Below are 18768 nucleotides of genomic sequence, written 5' to 3' on the forward strand. Positions count from 1 at the left end.
GGGGCCAAGTGTACCTTGTTATATCATTTGTTTTATCTCCAGCATCCAGTAAAAACATGGCACACAGAGAGCACCTGATAAATGTTGAATTTAGTGAAGGAAAGATGTTTACTTGTCTCACCTAGTAATTGGAGTAGGCAGGGGATTTAATGTGTCATGCTGTCCTCTCGAAAAGAGGTTTAAAAAATCTTATTTTCAGTCCCATTCTGGAGAGCCTGTGTGACTTAGGCTGTAGAGTGAAAACTCCAGAGGACACATTTTGGGCAAAGTAGAAAGCTTGAAAGTATGCCAGATGAGTTGCTCATAAACAGAAACAGAGAAACACATGTCGAGAGCGACACTGCCCAGGAATACTGGGCAGTAATGGCCATGCTCCGTGGGCATTGTTTGCCCTCCAGCCATTCTGTATTCCTGGATATGACTCAGAGGTTGGCATTCAGGGCCCGCTTTTGTGTAGTTGCCCCTGCATCCAGCAGGCCACCAGAGTCAGGTAAGAAAAAGAGTCGAAAGGCGGCAACATCAACAGGAAATAAAACATTTTTATTGAATATCCGTGTAATATGTTAAGTCATTTTTAACAACAATCAGAAAACTACTATGGAATTCACTACACAAAGTGAAACAAAATTTAAACCACCTCATCAAAAATGAAGGTAAAATACAGCTAAAGTAGTTGGCTCGCGGGCCACGAGCCATATGGCAGAAGAAAACACCCCAACATTGCTACAAGATACAGAGAAAACCCACACAGAGAAACACTCAAGCAGGCAGTAAATATACACAAAGGCAACTAGGATCTTTCTAGAGCATCAGATTCTAATACTTTACACAGCTTTGTCAGAAAGGTACATGTGGCTTATCCGAGGATGAATCTTGGTCTTAAAGCAGGTTTGGTCACTGACTTGTGAAAGATGGCGTAGTACCAACTAACTCTATAGTGACAATATCCCAAGGCTGGCAGTGTTGCAAGAGGATGCATTAGTAGTACTTTAACGCAAGAAATAATGTGTATTCGGCAGCTCGAACCTGCTTGTTTTAAAGTGTTTTTCAGTGTGAGCAACTTAAAGCTGAATACAGTGGAATTAAATGTCAGTTTCTGGACTTAAGGAATTATTTACAGTCAATCAACTCCCTCTCTTTGGTAGGGTTTGCTCCTTTAAACTGGAAAGATTCTCATTTGAATCTTCTGTTCAAACTGATATTTAATCTCACATCACGACTTGTGTGTTTTCTACTGTCAATGTTTTTTAAAAAGTATGGACCATCCACAGAAGAGGGCGATGCTCTTCACCTTTTGTCCTTTGCCTCTGTCCCAGTTCTAAAGAGTCTGCTATGACTGGGCCGAAAGACCAAAGGGCTTGCCTCCTCTTTGATGAGGAAAGAATAATGACAGGAATTCTAGTTTCATCAGGAAACAGCCAACCTCATGTTCAAAGCATCCCATCAGCCCTTTTTTGAATTCTCTGTGAGTTTTTAAAAAACATGGCACAATATCCTGAAGTCTGAACATGAGGCTAAGGCTTAGTTTTCCTCCATTTTGTTTTGGTATTTGTGAAGACAAACTTTCACTTCAGAGCATCACTACTATCTGCGGCCTGGGAGTTAAAAGGGGTCACAGAAGTGAGTGGGAGAAAAGACAGATGCAGTGTGAGATAGTAGGCTGCCCTTGCACAAAGTGGTTCCACAGTGGGGAAAATATGGACTATTGCACAGTGCTTGACAAATGCTGTGTTCCACCCCATTCTATATATCTTCCTTGTCCTATGCATAGCTTTTCAGTTCTGAGTTGGTCCTTTGTAAGGAGAACTGTTTGTGCTACACACACCGAGGGCAGTGCAGTAGAAGGGAATGGCAGTATTGTTACAATATCACTACGGAACAGATTGAGTGCTATCCACTGAGGAAACTACGTGTCTAAGCACACACGGCAGTCACAGTGTTACACAGAGCAGTCCTGAAGACTCTTATGGAATGACTAGTAGCTTCATAATAGTGCCATTTACTACGTAATAACATTGAAAACATTTAAAAACTCCTCCTAAATCAAGCATCTAGTATACATAAGAGGTTGCTTCAGTTTTCTAGAACTTGTTCTTGGTTTTGTTTCACCTTTTTTTAAAGGACAAATTAAAACTTCTTTAAGTAAAAAGAGCATATAAAAAGATCACTAGCTGTCTGTTTTGGCTTAATTGAAGTGCATTCAGAACTATATGGCTAATTGTTTATTTTTTCATCTTCTGATGGGATTACAATACTGTCTGTTTACCACAAAGTAATTTTGTGTAATAAGCACAGATTGCTGTGTTAAAAATATTCTGCATTCCTTCTAATCTGGTTTTGTATAATAAAATATTTTGTTACAAAGTCTACTGTGCAAACCTTTTGGAATTATTATAGGTGTGAAATCTGTAACAGAAGTCACAGGATGCACATTTTGTATAAAGGTGATAACGGAGAGCTACTTTTTTCTTTTTAAATAGTCAGGCAATATTTCAGAAATGCTGACTTCTCTCTCAGCTTCTTCCCACCCACCCCCATCCCTAAACAAATGCGCACACACACACACACACACACACACACACACACATGCACACACACGCACACACACACAGAACACCGAGATGTTGTTACTCTACATGCTGTAATATGAAATCATTGACTCCTGTTCAGTTGCTTCCTTGAATGTAAGAGTGAAGCCCTGATTTCAGCTTTGTAGATATGTACAGACAGATGCTATTCTGGTTTGTGGCTATGCTTCCTGGAGGTCAGCCTGGATGCTGCTCAGATCATGTTAATTTGCCTGTGAAGCAATTCTATAAAATTGGATTCACCCACCAAATATGTGGTGTAAGTGTATCTTGGTACTCAAATGATTCGATAGAAAGCTCAGATTTAAGTTGTCCTTTAAGATGTCAGTTTCGCTGTACTAGTGCCTTACAAGTTGATATTTTTGCTGGAATGCAGACGATGCTATATTTACCATATAATATATTATCAGCTCTCCTATATCTCAGTCAATTTACATAGTTTAAAATAGAACATCTTATTAAAAACATCTAGATATACACAGATTAGGAAACGCTTACAACATACAAATACACAAACTAGAAATAAATCTTTAGCATACTGGTATATACAACAGTGTGATACAATAAATAATTTCAGTCATGCTCTATCTACACATCATATTGCTTAAAAGAAGAGTAGATTTGGAGGGCAGTGGTATGATGAAGGGCTTAGGGGCTCTCTACGTTTAAATTTGTGCAAATTAAAACAGGATTTGAAGTACCACTGAATTGTGTTAGAATGCATGGCTGGAACAATGAAAGGACCCATATTACTGAGGTATTTACAGATACTGGCTAAAGAGCACTATGTGGGCAAATGCAGAAAGGCTTCTTTCCTTTACTTCTTGACTGCCAGCATGGCATCAACTTCCTCCTCCACCTGTAGGGTGTGCCACTGGGCAATGGGTCGCCTGGGGTTGGCCAGCATGTCTGACCAGTGTCGCAGCTCCGCCCCGGTGCTGTTGTAGCCCACAAAGACTTTGCCGATGGCATCGTTCTTGCCAATCTTGTCATAGTCCAAAACAGTTACCACCACTTGCACTTTCTGAAAGAGGACACAGAATAAACATTAATCACCCAGCTCTAGAGATAAAGCCCTATTACAAAGCTTCCTCTGGATCTAAGCAATTGGAAATAAGAAGAACCAATCTCCAAACACCAGGACAAGGCTGAAAATGACTTGAACATGAAAACCTGAGACCAATCCCTTTTTTGCCATGACTACATCATCACTGTCACCATCATCATCATCTTCAGCACCTCCAAAATACTCAACACGTTAATTTTTATTATATACTTGGCACCATTCTAAGTCTTTTACATGAACTCCTCAGTTATTCCTCACGTTAGATCCTACTGATATTGCTGTTATTATCCAGATAAGACGCTGAAGCTCAGAGAAGTTAATAGCCTGCCTGAGGTCACATGAGGAATGAGTGGTTGGTTTCCAGCGTCCATGCTATGAACCACCATGCCATGCTGCCCATGTCGAATTGTGTTCACATTTATTTATTTATTTTTTTTTTAATTTTTTGTTTATTGCAGTAACATTGGTTTATAACATTGTAAAAATTTCAGGTGTACATCATTGTACTTCTATTTCTGCATAGATTACATCATGTTCACCACCAAAATACTAATTACAACCCATCTATTTGTTTCAATTGTCTCATCAGCAAAATTTCTGGTATTCGTACTTAGACCTTTTTTTTTCAGTTACAGTTCCCAAACCAACCATGCACTACAATCCTATTTCGGAGGGAAGAGCCAGCATTTTACATAAAACTAATATAGAATTTCAGCTAATCACATTATTATGGGTATAAAATGTGACAATAGAGTGAAAGTCTTTAAAAGGTAGTAACTAACTAAAGATAATTTTTCTCATTCATACACTCTCTCAATAAACATTTATTAAGTAATTACTGTGTATCTGGCACTGACATCAAATGGAAATAACCTTTTAGGCCACACAAGATTTACTTCAGTGATTCGATTAGGTTTTGAGGGTTTATTTAATAACTTACTTTTTTGAACTGACTGAATTGACAAAAGCAAACCCATACCATTATGATATGAAAGAAACACTTTTTAAAAGCACATTTTAGCTCCGCTTCCTAAGTAATGAATTTGCTTAGTCAAAATATACACTGGCTCCAATCTAGAAACTGAGGGCAAAGATAAAGGAAGAGTTCAGAATAAAGTAGAATGCGTAACATTTGGTGGCTAGAGTTAAGAGGAGCAGAAAATGTAATGATGGAAGCCAGGGCCAGATGAAGATCCTGCTGAGTTATTGCCCTTTCACGGCCCTTGTGCTCTGAGGACTGCGTTATTGTACCAATGTGCTGAAGGACAGCACACACGTACAGCTTCAGATCAGAGAAAAGGATCACTTCTAACAGTGGAATTTAGAATGTAAAATGCAACACATTGGCAATAAAGGAAACAAATTTCCATCTTCCCTTGTGCAGTCTTGGACTGATTCCATTACCAAGAGAATTACCTATCCGCTGGATGGTATTTGGAACCGAGAACAGAATCACCTTGGTTCTGAGAACTTTTCCCAAGCGAATTCATCAGGATGCAATAGTCCTGCAGGGAATGGGGGCAGGGGCATTGGGGGCATTATGCACAAAGGTCACAAGGGTTTTCAGAGGTTGGAGTGAACGATTGGAGTGAGTTTTGATTATTCCACTAGGGAATGCATTGATTAGTAGCATTCAAAACAAAATATCCTTATGAAGGCCTTGGATTAATTTTTCCAGCTGCATATGTAGTTTATACATTTTTGGGGGGAGGAGGGGGGAAAGAGCAACATTTTCATGTGCTTTTGGAAATCAGCATATTTCGCTTCTTTCATAATATATTTTATAGGGATAGAGACATATAGAAACACAGACAGATAATCTTATAACCTCAGGATAAAGGAAACCTAAACCGCTCTTACAGCATGTAAAATGCTCAATTATTTTCTCTAGGGAAACACAAAAACTAGGAAAGCAGCCTTCTGGGGAAAAAAAGAAAACAGAAAACAACAAATTGACTCAAGATGCAGAGAAGGAGGGATGCAGTCAAAGGTGTGCTCATTATTTCCATGCCTAACATACCCTCTATCTGGCTCAGCTTCTCTCTGTCCTGACAAAATGTTATCTTCTCGAAAATGCTGCCCCAGAAACGCAGCATATGTCTTGTTTTTCATGTGCTTCATTTTCAATATATTTGCATTTGCTACAATTTATAGTTGAAAAGGACATTTATTTTTTTAAAAAAGGTATAGAATTGTAGCTCAAAGGAGAAGGTTTACAAAAGGATTTTTCATCTCAATGCCCTGCCTTATATTGTTCTGCGGAATTAAAAAACAAACTCCAGGAGGTGTTAGTTTCCATAGGAATAAGGTCTTAGAACTAAAAGAGTTCACTGAACAAATACTGCAAAATAAATTGTGGGAGAAAATTGGATGACTTAGGGGTTTGCCAGTGAGTCCAAAGCAGGGCGCTCACTGGTTCAGGCTAGCGAACAAGTGATTGGTGACAGGGAATCAGTGTCCTCTGCAATGTCATCTACTTATATAACAGCTGTTGAAGGTAAGTATGTACAATTTGATGAGAAAATGTATATGAGAAAGGTTATATAAAAACCATAAACTGATGTGAGGATGGTGGGATTATTGGTGATTTTTAAAAAACTGCCCTATACAATACAGTCGCTACTAGCCACATGTAGCTATTTAAATTAAATCAATTAAAACTAAATAAAATTCCTTGATTACACTAGTGACTGAGGTGCCCGTTACCCTCCCGTGGCTGGTGGCTACCACACTGGACAGCACAGATGACAAAACTTGTCCATAATTACAGAGAGTTGATTGGATAGAGCTGATTTATATTTTGCTTTAATCTTATTGTTAGATCCATTTTCTAATAAAATGTTAATTTGAAAAAGAGATGACGTGAGTATTGTGGATAAAAACAATGATGGGAACCATTTACTGAGTGTACCCATGTGCTCAGCACTGTTGCAAATTCTTTTATGTGCATAATCTCACTTTGTCATGTTATTCTTTTCTTATTACTCTTTTATATGTGAGGCAATTCTAAGCCTCAGTTTCCCTAAATATAAAATTGGGATCATAAGGGTACCTCTTTCATAAAGTTATTGTAAGGATTAAATGAGATTATGCATGTAAAGTGCTTAATTTGGGCCTAGGAACAAAATAAATATACAATAAATATAGCTATTATATTAGCTTTCTTCATGGAATAAGGGTGTGATTCATTCATAAGATACTGTATCCTAAGAACAGATTAACAGTAAACATATGCAACTGAAGAATATTTGCTAACTTCTGATATTCTGGACCTTTAGGAGGTTCCATGTTGTAGTTTTGATGCCTACCCTTCATTTCTCCTTCAAGTTATGGGCAAACTTTTATATTACTGAAAAGATAGACCCACATGAATTACTTAATAAAATGTAAAAGTAGTGTTGCTTTAAGCAATTTGAATCTCTGGTACCTATTAGAGATTAGCAAGAAATAGCCCATAATTATTGGATGTGAACTTTGGATTTCCATAGTCTAACTATAGATATCAGGTGAGAAAACCTAAAGATGTTTAAAAATTACTAAACAATAAGATCATATGCTATCATTGTGGCTACATGTAGCATCATATTTTGAACATGTTAGCCACAAGGTCTTTTAATAGAATACTTTCCATCATAACAATTTTTATCTAGCAAATTGAGGTTCTATCTTTACAAAAATACACATCCATTCCAACTCAGAAATAGGAAGCTGAATTTAAACAATTACAAATACAACTGAGCCTAATTTTTCTATTGTGAATCATCTTTTAATAATGAAAGATTAAAGATGCTGCATATTTAGCATCAACCAAAATATTTCTCTTATCTCTATTTTTTTTGCTATAGAGATGTGATAAGGAGAATTACATATTACAGCCTGGGAGTAAATAGTGAAATCTCTTTTTCTCTCGGCCTTTTCACCTCTGTGGATGTACCTTTTGAGTTAGCAGAGTTATTCTGTTGATTTTCTTTTTCCCACTTTATTTCTGCTCAACAGAATGCCAGCTGTTTTTGGCTGATGACTCAGCACATCCTGTGCTGTATATTTTATCATTTCCCTCCTCACGTAGCTTGAGCATCGAATGTGCACGGGAATAAGAATGGCAGTTCTAATGAAGGCATGTGCACTGATAATTTACAAGGTCTGTGGCTGTACTTTATGTGGTCTGAAGAAATGAAATTGAATGGGAAGACAAAATTCTGTTTGACCCTACCTGGATTTGCTCAAAGGGTACTTCAAAGCTGAATGACTCATTGTAGTAGGGGTTAAGTGTGTTCTTCTTAATTGTTGTCTTTTTCTTCTTCAGCCTCTTGCCATTCTGCATCAGATGAATCTTCACATAAGGATCTGAAAAACAGGAACAAAAACTTTAGGAGATTGGAGACACATATTTTAGATTATAATTTAGCTTATAAAAAGACCAAGTATTCCCAATAGGAAAATAATCGTATAGCATATACTTAGTATTTTTAAAAATTTCAAGCATTTTTTATTGAAAGATTTTAAGTAACCTATGGGCCATGTTTTTTGCCATGATATCTCAATATTTATAGTTGGATTTAGAAGATGAGAGCAGTGGTGTGATGGTAAACCAGCTCTTTGGGAAAAAAGTCATGATGTAGTATTTGCCAATGTCTATGGTATAAATACTCTCAGCATGGCCAACTTCAAGCTACCAACAGTTTAACAACTGGCTTACTAAATTCCTTATGAGCTGGCAAAGAACTGGATGCAGCATGCCACTGCATGGGAACAAAACTCTTCACAGAGAGAGGACAAAGGAGCCGTTTTATTTATTCATTCATCTATTTACTCAATCAATATTAGTTAGGCCTTAGGGATACAGCAGTGAACAAAACAGGCCTTCTCTGCCTTCATGAGGGAACTTCAGACTAGTGGGGGAATAGACAACAGGCTTGTAAAGAAAGGAAATACATAGGAAAGTACAAGTTGACAAGACAGCTCTGGAAGAAAAGAGCAGAATAGAGATACTATAGAGAATACTAGGGATAGGATGGTGAGTCTAAGGAAGGAATGGAATTCTTATACTTGGATTGCTCAGGTAAGGCTTCTCTTGGAGGTAACATTTAAATTGAGATGTGAAGGTCGAAGAGTGAGAAGAGGTCACCCGTGTGTGTGTGTGTGTGTGTGTGTGTGTGTGTGTGTGTGTGTGTGTGAGAGAGAGAGAGAGAGAGAGAGGGAGAGATATCCAGGACCTGTGCCAGGACATCCCTGGGTAGGGAAGAGCTTCAAGGGTTCAGGGAAAAGAGAAGAAGCCAGTACACACAGAGGTGATGAGAAAAGGAGCAGAAAGATTCCCTTAGCTGTTTCCCCGAAGCCTCATTCGGTAAAGGTGAAGTAACAGGGAAGTCAACGGAGGGGTGAGACGATGCCCAGTTACAGTTCTCGGTACTAAAGGATGACTGACACACCTTCAGGTCGCTAAAACCAACATCCAGGTTTGATAGTAAAACTCTCTATTGTCTTAAATATTTTTCCATTTCACATGTAATGCATGTTCATTATAGAAAATACATCAGAAAGCAATGCAAAACAAAAAGAAGAAAAAATGTTTAATCATCCATGATTTTTCTCTCCTAAAATAACCACTGCTAAGCCTTCCAAAATTTCTTTCCTCTCTTTCAGAGCATGTAGAGCTGGGAGAAACTTTACAGATAATCTAGTCTAACGCCCACAAATTTTTAGAAGATAAAACTGCTGACCAGAAAAGGTTGTTTTTATTTCCCTCTTTCTTTCTCCCAGAAGAATCTAACTCCTGAAGGACACTTTTTCTGTCGTCTTCACTAATTGAATTTACTAAACAGTTCCTGACACTATTCAATTTTTGTTGAATGAATAAGTGGAATTTATTCAGGGCCTCATAATCCGGGTCTCCCTAATCTCAGCCCTGTCCTCTCACTGCCCCAGGGCCCACCTTAGTTGGGGATGTGTGGTTTGGAGTCTGCTTTTGTGTTTGTTTTTAATGCTGCCTCCAGTCAAGGGGCCGGTAATGAAGACTTTCATCAAAATGAAGAATATCTCTAAAAACCAGACCTAGAAATGAGAAACCAGCTCTGTAACTAAATAGTAGGTCAGTTAAAAAAAAATCCACTGTAAATAATTGCAAATGAAGGGGAAAAAAAATGGCCTTTTTTACCGACAATGCATCTTGCTGTTTACAGCCAATACTGATTTTTGGTTAGAGATCTTGTTTGCTTATGAAGTTCCCTGGCTCTTCCATCCCAACCCCTTGCAATTTTACAAAGATGCTCAGGTCTCCACTTGCTCCTTGGCACTGCCTAAATACCCAAACATCTATGTTTATGCTCCTATGTTCATGCTTTGAAACTTCATCAACCTAGCTGAGACATAGGTTTTCTCAAGAGAAGCACAATGGTTGCTTATTTATTCATTTAACACAGTAAATCACAAGAAAATTCTTTGTGCATCTGCCATTTGAGTAAGCAAATTAAAAACCCGACAAGATAATTTCAGATTTTGGTACGAGCTCTGATGTGATGTGATTAATGCCTTGGGGAGAACAAGGTAATTTGGAAAGGATGATCAGCAAAGTCTTCAGTGAGGAGGCCAGGTCTGAGCTAAGAACCGAATGACAGGAAGGAGCCAGTCATTTGGAGATGTAGTGGAAGACTGTACCAGCCGGAAGGAACAATACACACGAAGGCCCTAAGGTGCACGTCCCTCTGTGTGTTTGCAGAACAAAAGGAAGGCATGAGGGAGAGAGGCACGTGGTGAGGTCAGAGAGGTAACGCTGCTGATCTGCCACTTTCATTAGCAGAATCTGCCAATCCTGACAAATGATTCTGAGGTTTGCTATGATTTCATGATACTCACACAAGAGGAGGACAGAGGGCTGGAAGAGGAGCAGGTTTGGGGCCGCTATGAATGGGCAGAGTTAGTCTTTGCCTTTTCAAATTCACCCTGACACAGCTACCAAAGCAACTTACTTTGCAGGCAAAATTCTCATCTTAATCATAATCAAGGCTGGCAGTAAGTCAGAGGTCTTATTCTTTTTTCCCCCAGCTTTATTGAGATATAATTGACATATAACATTGTGTAAGTTTAAGGTGTACAATGTGATGATTTGATATACATATATAGTGAAGTAATTACCACAATAAGGTTAGTTAACACATCTATCACCTCCCATAATTACAACTTTTTTTTGTGGTGAGAACATTTAAGCTCTACTCTCTTAGCAACTTTCAAGTATATAAGACAGCAGTGCCAAGTGTAGTCACCATGCTGTACATTAGATCCCCAGAACTTATTCGTCTTATAATTAGACGTTTGTGCCCTTTGACCAACATCTCACTTCCCTCACCACCCCCAGCCCCTGGCAACCACCCTTCTACTCTGTTTCTACGAGTTTGGTTTTTTTATAGATTCCACATGTATGCGAGATAACGCAGTATTTGTCTTTCTCTGCCTGGCTTATTTCACTTAGCATAATGCCCTCAAGGTCCATCCATGTTGTTACAAATGGCAGGATTTCCTTCTTTATTGTGGCTGAATAATATTCTCTTGTGTGTATATATATATATATATACACACACTCCATTTTCTTTATCCATTCATCTGTCAGTGGACACTTAGGCTGTTTCCATGTCTTGGCTATTGTAAATAATACTCCAATGAACATGAGGATGCAGACATCTCTTCGGGATAGTGATTTCATTTCCTTTGGATGTATACCCAGAAGTGGAAATGCTGGATCATAGGTACTTCTATTTTTAATTTTTTGAGAAACCTCTATACTGTTTTCCACAGTGGCTGTACCAATTTACATTCCTACCAACACCAACAGTGCACAAGGGTTCCTCTTTCTCCATATCCTTGCAAGCACTTGTTATCTCGTCTTCTTTTTTTTCTTTCTTTCTTTTTTTTTTTGTGAGGAAGATTGGCCCTGGGCTAACATCTGTGCCCATCTTCCTCTACTTTATATGTGGGACGCTGCCACAGCATGGCTTGATAAGCCATGCATAGGTCTGCACCCAGGATCCAAACCTATGAACCCCGGGCCGCCAAAGTGGAGCACGCAAACTTAACCACTACGCCACTAGGCTGGCCGTTCTTGTCTTTTTGATGATAGCTGTACTAACACATGTGAGGTGATATCTCATTATGGCTTTGATTTGCATTTCCCTGACGATTAGTGATGTTGAGCATATTTTCATGTACCTGTTGGTCGTTTGTATGTCTTCTCTGGAAAATTATCTATTCAGATCCTTTACCCATTTTTTAAATCAGATTATTTGTTTTTTTTTTTTGCTATTGAGGTATATGAGTTCCTCATATATTTTGGATATTAGCCCCTTATCTGATATGTGGTTTGAAAATATTTTCTCCCATTCTCTAAGTTGTTAGGGGCCTTATTCCTTATCAACTTTTGTGCCTGGAGAAGTCTTGACTGTCTAAGCCTGATATGTTATGTACCTGAGGTGAGCACATTTGAGCATCTTCTTGGTCCAGCAATCTGAAGTCTTAGACTCCTTCTCCATTTTCTCCAATCTTCTCCATTTTTATCTCCTCCATGATTGGCTTGATATTCTAAGTGTCCTCTGGTTCTTTCATTGCACTGAAGTCTTGCTCTGAATTTTGGTCCCTTTGGAGATGGCCCTAATCTCTCGATTAGCTCGTTAGTAACTTCTTCTGGGATCTAGACCTTGCTCTTGTCTCCCTCTCTATGGCTGAGTCTTCTAAATGGAAATATATCCACCTAACTATGAGTCACAGCCATGCTTTAAGGGCACACATGTTTTTTTACAGTAAGGATCAGGTCTTCTGCAAAGTAGGACTCTGTATGATGAAATCTTGTTCTGTTTTAGGGCTATTCCACAAAGCAAATGCTCATCAATTCTGAGTTTCTTGGTGGCTTAAAAGTCCTGGTCATTGCATAATAGGACATAATTTTATGGAAATGATAAAATAGGCTGTAATGAGACTCACTAATGTTGCTATTGCTTTTCCTGAGTACAGCTGCTGGATACCATGCATGCATCCAAACGTCCATTAGGCTTTTGTAAACCTATAAACAGCATGGGGAAATAAGCAAGCTACAAAATTGGGCTATAGTTCTCAAGGACTCCATGTCTCCAGGGCTGCATCACTTGATTCTGTTCCCCCAAACAAGCACTTACTGAACTCTTCATCATCTAAATACTGACAACCCACCTTCAACACCATTTAGATGATCCTGTTGCCATTGAAACCAAATGTAAGACCCAAGACACTTTGTTTCTTTTATTTGTTTAATTTATCTTTAAAAAAAAAGGTAGGGTCTTTTTGTTTCTCTAACTTTGGTAGAAAGGAAGGTCTCTTTTTTGATGTCTATCTAGTTTCTAACAGTGTATGACTGTAACTTCTCACTTCTGGAAAATAATGGACTGGGATCAGAAAGAAGTTTCTTCATTCCCAATAATAAACTGCAGGTGCAATGAGTGCAGATTCATTGCCTCATTTTGGATGATTTTCAGGTCTGTCATTTGGTTTTGTTATCAATGTGGCACTGCTACCCTTCACTCACCATTTGTCAGGCTTTCTGTTTATCTGAAATCAGCCAAACTGGACTTTATCTCCTTTCTGTCATAATAACTGTTATGATGTGGAGGTTTTTCAGGACACTATAGTGAAATCACCCTCAAACTTTTATATGTTGACAAGCCTTTTTAACATAGAAAATTGGGTTTTTTGTTCCTAACAGTCACAATTATGGTAGGCAGAATAACAGCTCCCCTAAAAGATGTCCACATCCTAATCCTCAGCACCTGTGAATATGTTGCCTTCTATGGCAAAAGGGACTTTGCAGATGTGATTAAGGTTAAGGATCTTGAGATGAGAAGATTATCCAAGATTATCCAAGGGGGTCTTGATCTAATCACATGGGTCCTTAAAAACAGAGAACCTTTCTTGGCTGTGGTCAGAAAGAGATGACAATAGAAGAAGGGTCAGAGACATGCTATATTGCTGGCTTTGAAGATGGAGGAGGGGGTCACAAGCCAGGGAATGCAGGTGGCTTCTAGAAGTTGGAAAAGGCTGGAGCCTCCAGAAAGAAATGCAGCCCTGCTGACACCTTGATTTTAGCCCAATGAGACTTATATCAGACTTCTAACCTACAAAACTATAAGACAATAAACATGTGTTGTTTTAAAAACTAAGTTTGTGCTAGTTTATCATGGCAGCAATAGAAAACTAATACAACAACCAAATTTGAAGAGAGAATTCTATTGTTTACTTAGCAAGGTTTGAGGATGAGAGTCAAATGTAAATAGGTCTAGAAAATAATCTTTTGGAAAAAATTGATATTTTTTCTAATCTTCTAAAAATGATTATTCTGTTCTTCAAAGCAAAAAACCTTTAAAAATTTTGTCTTTTTAATTAAAAAAAATTAACAGCATAAAATCAGAATATAATAGTCACATGCAGATTTTCAGGATCCATGATAAAATCAGTGAAAATGGATAAAGTGCTAGCTGAGAATAATTTTTAAAGTAAGATCCATTACAAGGTTTAGTATAATAATATTCCTTTATATTTGTAGAGTAATTTATAGATTGTATATTTTAAAAAAAATTATATCATCTCCTTTAATGCTTACCACAGTCCCAGTGAGGATACTAGGGCTCAGAAAGGCTGATTTTTTTTCCAAGGACTCAAACCAAGGTCTTCTGACTCTGAACCTGCTACTGTTTGTGATATGTTGGAGAAACAATTTAGTAAAGTGTTTACAAGTACAGACTCTGGAGCCAGACTAACTTGAGTCTTGGCTTTGCTACTAGCTGTGTGGTCTTGGACAAGGTATTTAACATTTTGTGCCATAGTTCTGTCAACTTAAAGTAGTGAGAATGAGACTACTTAGCTCAAAGAATTTCAAGATTAAACTGAGCTACTATGTGGAAAGTGCTTCAAAGTGTGCCCACCATTAGCAAATGGGAAAAAATCTTTCCACTTGCTGCAGAAGTAAGCCAAGCTGTCCCAAGTGCCAGATTTATTCGTGGAAAGAGGCATACCCACTCTAAGCAACTGGTTCATTAATGAAGAATTTAATCATGTATGAGAAAAGAGAAAGGGAGAGTTTCTTCCATTACTACCTGTATGAGGTGGTCTTGAGATGTGAGATGGGAAACTGATTCAACATCCTGTACAGTTTTCTCCCACTCTTGAAGTCTACAGATCAAATTACGCAGAGCTGAAAAGTTCAAATCAAGAGTTCTAAGGGGAATCTTATTACGGAGACTCTAGGATAGTGTGTGTCAGAACTATGATTTATTGAGCTTTCTTTCCAGATACGGAGGCCAGCGAATGTTGATATACTTGGGCATATTATGTATGAAGTATCTACTTCCCTTATCCTGCTTAAAACGAGGAAGCAGAGAAGAGGAAGCCCTCAGCTTTGAGATTTGTTGTAGTTGGGGAGGGATAATGTCTATAGCTCCTCTCTCTTTCTGTCAACTTCTTTCTACTGTGAGAAAATCTTATAGCCTGGTTTCTTCCTTCTGGGTTCCACCTCGCCTTAGAACTCCTCCTTTCTTTTTTTCACTCTTTCCTATCTAGAGTGAGGGCTAGGAAGTCATCATGTTAGAGCTACAGTGATGTCATTTGCTAAGTCATTTATCGTAGCTCACCACCAAGGCAGTGGAGACTTGGAAGCACTGTCTATACCACGTGAAAGGAGTGCAGAGGGTCCCAGGATGGTGATCAGATGAATGCTTTGGTCTTGCTGGCCATTTTCAGGGATCAGGCTGTAGACCACTTTTGACTGGTTCTGTGATGACTTGGTCAGCTCCAGCTAATTAGCAACTTTTAAGGTGGAAGGGCAATTCCACAGCTCTGCCAGCGGGGCAGCCCCTTCTGAATATAACTCATGGGGTGGACAGCCTGTGGTCTGGTGCTATTTTTTCCTGTTCATTTTGTCCTTATTCAGGCATTAACTTTGAGTGGATGACCTCTCACGTATATCTTTCACATTCATTGGTAGTAGTATTCTTTCTGAAGGGGTTTCTTCCAACCACCAATTCTTAGCAGGCTGATCTGGCCCTGAGGCTCCAATACTTAGCTCTGGGTAGAGTGAGCTATCACCTACACACAGGCCTTCAGGCATTGCATCCCACTCACCTCCACCCGATATACCCTGGATACACCGAATGTGCCATCCTCTTTCGGTCAGGGAGTAAGAAGGGTGATGACACATATATGCCTCTATTTTCCTGCTGTTCCGATTACTGTTCTTCTCTACCATCTGCCGTGCTATACAAAGGATTGGTTGATTGAGGACTTTGTCCATGGAAGGGATAGAAATGGGGAGTTTGGGTATGGCAATCAAAAAAACCCCCAAAAGTTCTCTCTCTTCCAGATAATTCTCAATACCACTGTAGCTGGCATTGCCACGGCACTTGTTATGGACTAAATGTTTGTGTCCTCCCCAAATTTATATGTTGAAATCCTAACCCCTAATGTGGTGGTATTAGGAGGTGGGGTCTTTGAGAGGTGATTAGGTCATGAGGTGGAGACTTATAAGAAGAGACATGAGAGAGATGATCTTTCTCTCTGCCATGTGAGGATATAATGAGAAGATAGCTGTAAACCAAGAAGAGAGCCTTCACCAAGAACCTGACTATGCTGGCACTGTGACTTTGGACTTTCAGCCTCCAGAATTGTGAGAAGTAAGTGTTTGTTGTTGAAGTCACTCAACTCTGGTATTCTGTTATAGCAGCCCGAGCTGACTAATACAGCAGTCTTTCCACTAAACTCTCCCTTGTTCCCCTCTCTTTTCTCTCTGAGCATGAGCTGATCCTTCTATATTTTCTCCTTTCCCTTCAGCTGCCCCAAGACTCTCAACGACATATTTTATGAGTTCAATCACATTTGATATTATTTTAACACACATTTAATAGGATTTTTCTCCACGCTACTTTTCTCAGACATCCTACAATGCAACCTTATGCTTCCAATATTGTTGCCACTTGGTTAAGCAAAGTTTCTGGCCACAGAGTCTGGCACTGGAATGCAATGTCTTCACCAACACTGGTGTCACTGGCATAGTTTCAACATATACAGATATATCCCCAAAAAAGGATATAGAGTAACCATGGAGGAAGACTTTGGAACTAAGTACAAAATCCAGTTAGTGGTTTTCCTTCATTTATAGGGGCACAATGCACAAGCTTTGCAGAAACGTAAGTACAGCTCACATGCTGTCCCATAAGGTCATAACCACCTCAACTCTTCTCTTATCCTTTGGACAGAAACCTGTTGAGCTCATTACCTCCCATTTAAGCCTGTTCTTGTGCCATGATTCCAGCCACTTAGAGCAAAAGTTAGGAAATTTGGGCCGTCTCTGAGGCCTTCTCTCCACCTCCCATGAACAGTTAGCCACCACATCCTGCCAATTTAGTCTCAACTTCAAACTATTCTTCATATAATTCTTAAAACTGTATTTGATCACACCATCCCCCTTATTAAAAACCCTTAGTAGCTTGCCGACTAAAAACATCCAAACTCTGCCATGGCATTCACAGCCCCATCCTAACTTATTTGTCTCATTTCCGCAAACCCTACGCTCTACTCATGGTCGATACTCACCATTCCTCACAGACAATTTCAAATGCTGTGTCTTTGAACTGGCTGTTCTTTAGTCTGAAATGCCCTTTCTTTCTTTTCTCATCTTAAGTTTGGTTTAAAAATGACCAGTTCTCTGAAGATTTTACTGATGATTTTCTCAGTCAGAACCTTCAGACAAATCTTTCTCTGCTCTGCAGCATTTTCTTTTGTACTAGTGCAAAGTACATATCTCTTTCTTTTCTGGTATTGGAGGACTTCTGTGGTAATCAAATAACATAACAACAATATTCCCAGGGGAAAATGTGTTTTGAATTCAGAACTATTGGCTTCAAGATGAACTTTGGGAAGACTCTCCACTTGTAACATGGGCACTGCTTGCCTTACTATTCCATACTCTACTTTAATACCCTAGAACATTGTCACCCCTTCTTCTCTTAGGCAGTTCTAATGTCAAATTGTGCTCACTTCATAGAAATATAATTGCAAAACAGCTGGTTGTAAGCAATGATCCTTTTGTGTGAGAGATAAAGGAGCCACTAAAGGCTTTTTGTGTTTACAGTGAGAACTAGAAAGCAGCAGTTCAAAGCCAAATAATGCAAGATGCCTGCAGTTTTCATTTTGACAATTTTGCATAATTATACTGTCTTCTTTCTTAACTACCACAGTGACCGTGAGCCCTTGTAACCACGGCCTTTCCATTTCAACCAGAGACTTCTCTTGATAAGAAACAGCCTCATTTCAGCTGTTCTGTTCAATCTCTTCTGAGCCAGTACTCAGCTTCTGAGTAACCTCAGGTATTATTCATTTCATCCTTTTTTCTTTGGATAATGTTCTCTAAATTTCGACTTACAGTGTTGGATGGAGGAAAGTAATACTTATATCAATTAGGGTTCTGAATTTCAAGTGACTGAAAACCCATTTCAAAATGGTGTAAATTGTAAAGGTAACTTATTGGCTTATATGATGGGAAAGTCTAGAAGTAGGGCTGTGTGGCTAAGATTGTTAATTGTCCCCTAACTCCCATTTTCCCATTTTTTTTTAAAGAACAGAACTCCTGAAGTTTTACCTGGGAACCAGTTCACCCAGCTAGAAATATTTCTCCCAGACTCTCTTACAACTCAGTATGGCCAAATGACTAACTCCTGGCTATTGGATGTGAATGGAAGTGATGTGTGTAACCTCTACAGCATGTCCTTAAAACAGTGACTCTCAATGGGAGGCTGTTTTGCCCTCCAGATATTTGGCAATGTCTGGAGACATTTTTGATTGTTATAACTTGGAAGGAGGGTGCTATGGGCATCGAGTGGGTAGAGGCCAGGGATTCTGCTGAGAATCCTACAAGGTATAGGACAGCCCTCAACAGTAAAGAATTATCAGGCTCCAAATGTCAATGAAACTGCCTCAAAACAAGCTTCATGCCCTCCACTCTAGGGGGACAGAACAACGAGATAGGAAGATCCTTGGTCCCTAAATGACCTCATGGCCCAAAGCTGCCCCCCAATCTTGCCCACACCCTCCTATGGACATTTCAAA

General features: G+C 39.1%; 1 protein-coding gene across 2 annotated transcripts in view; it reads right to left on the reverse strand.

The window, feature by feature from the left end:
- Positions 1 to 2562: 2562 nt before the first annotated feature.
- Positions 2563 to 18768, reverse strand: part of SYT1 (synaptotagmin 1) — a 518259-nt gene continuing 502053 nt past the window's right edge. For both annotated transcript variants that reach the window (XM_058568733.1, XM_058568732.1), the window contains 2 exons: positions 7868 to 8001; positions 2563 to 3612 (listed from right to left, as the gene is read on the reverse strand). In XM_058568733.1, the coding sequence (XP_058424716.1) occupies positions 3406 to 3612; positions 7868 to 8001 (341 nt within the window). In that variant the 3' untranslated portion in view covers positions 2563 to 3405. The remainder of the gene's footprint in view (positions 3613 to 7867; positions 8002 to 18768) is intronic.

Source organism: Diceros bicornis, chromosome 25 (genome assembly GCF_020826845.1).
Source record: "Diceros bicornis minor isolate mBicDic1 chromosome 25, mDicBic1.mat.cur, whole genome shotgun sequence".
Classification (NCBI taxonomy): domain Eukaryota; kingdom Metazoa; phylum Chordata; class Mammalia; order Perissodactyla; family Rhinocerotidae; genus Diceros; species Diceros bicornis.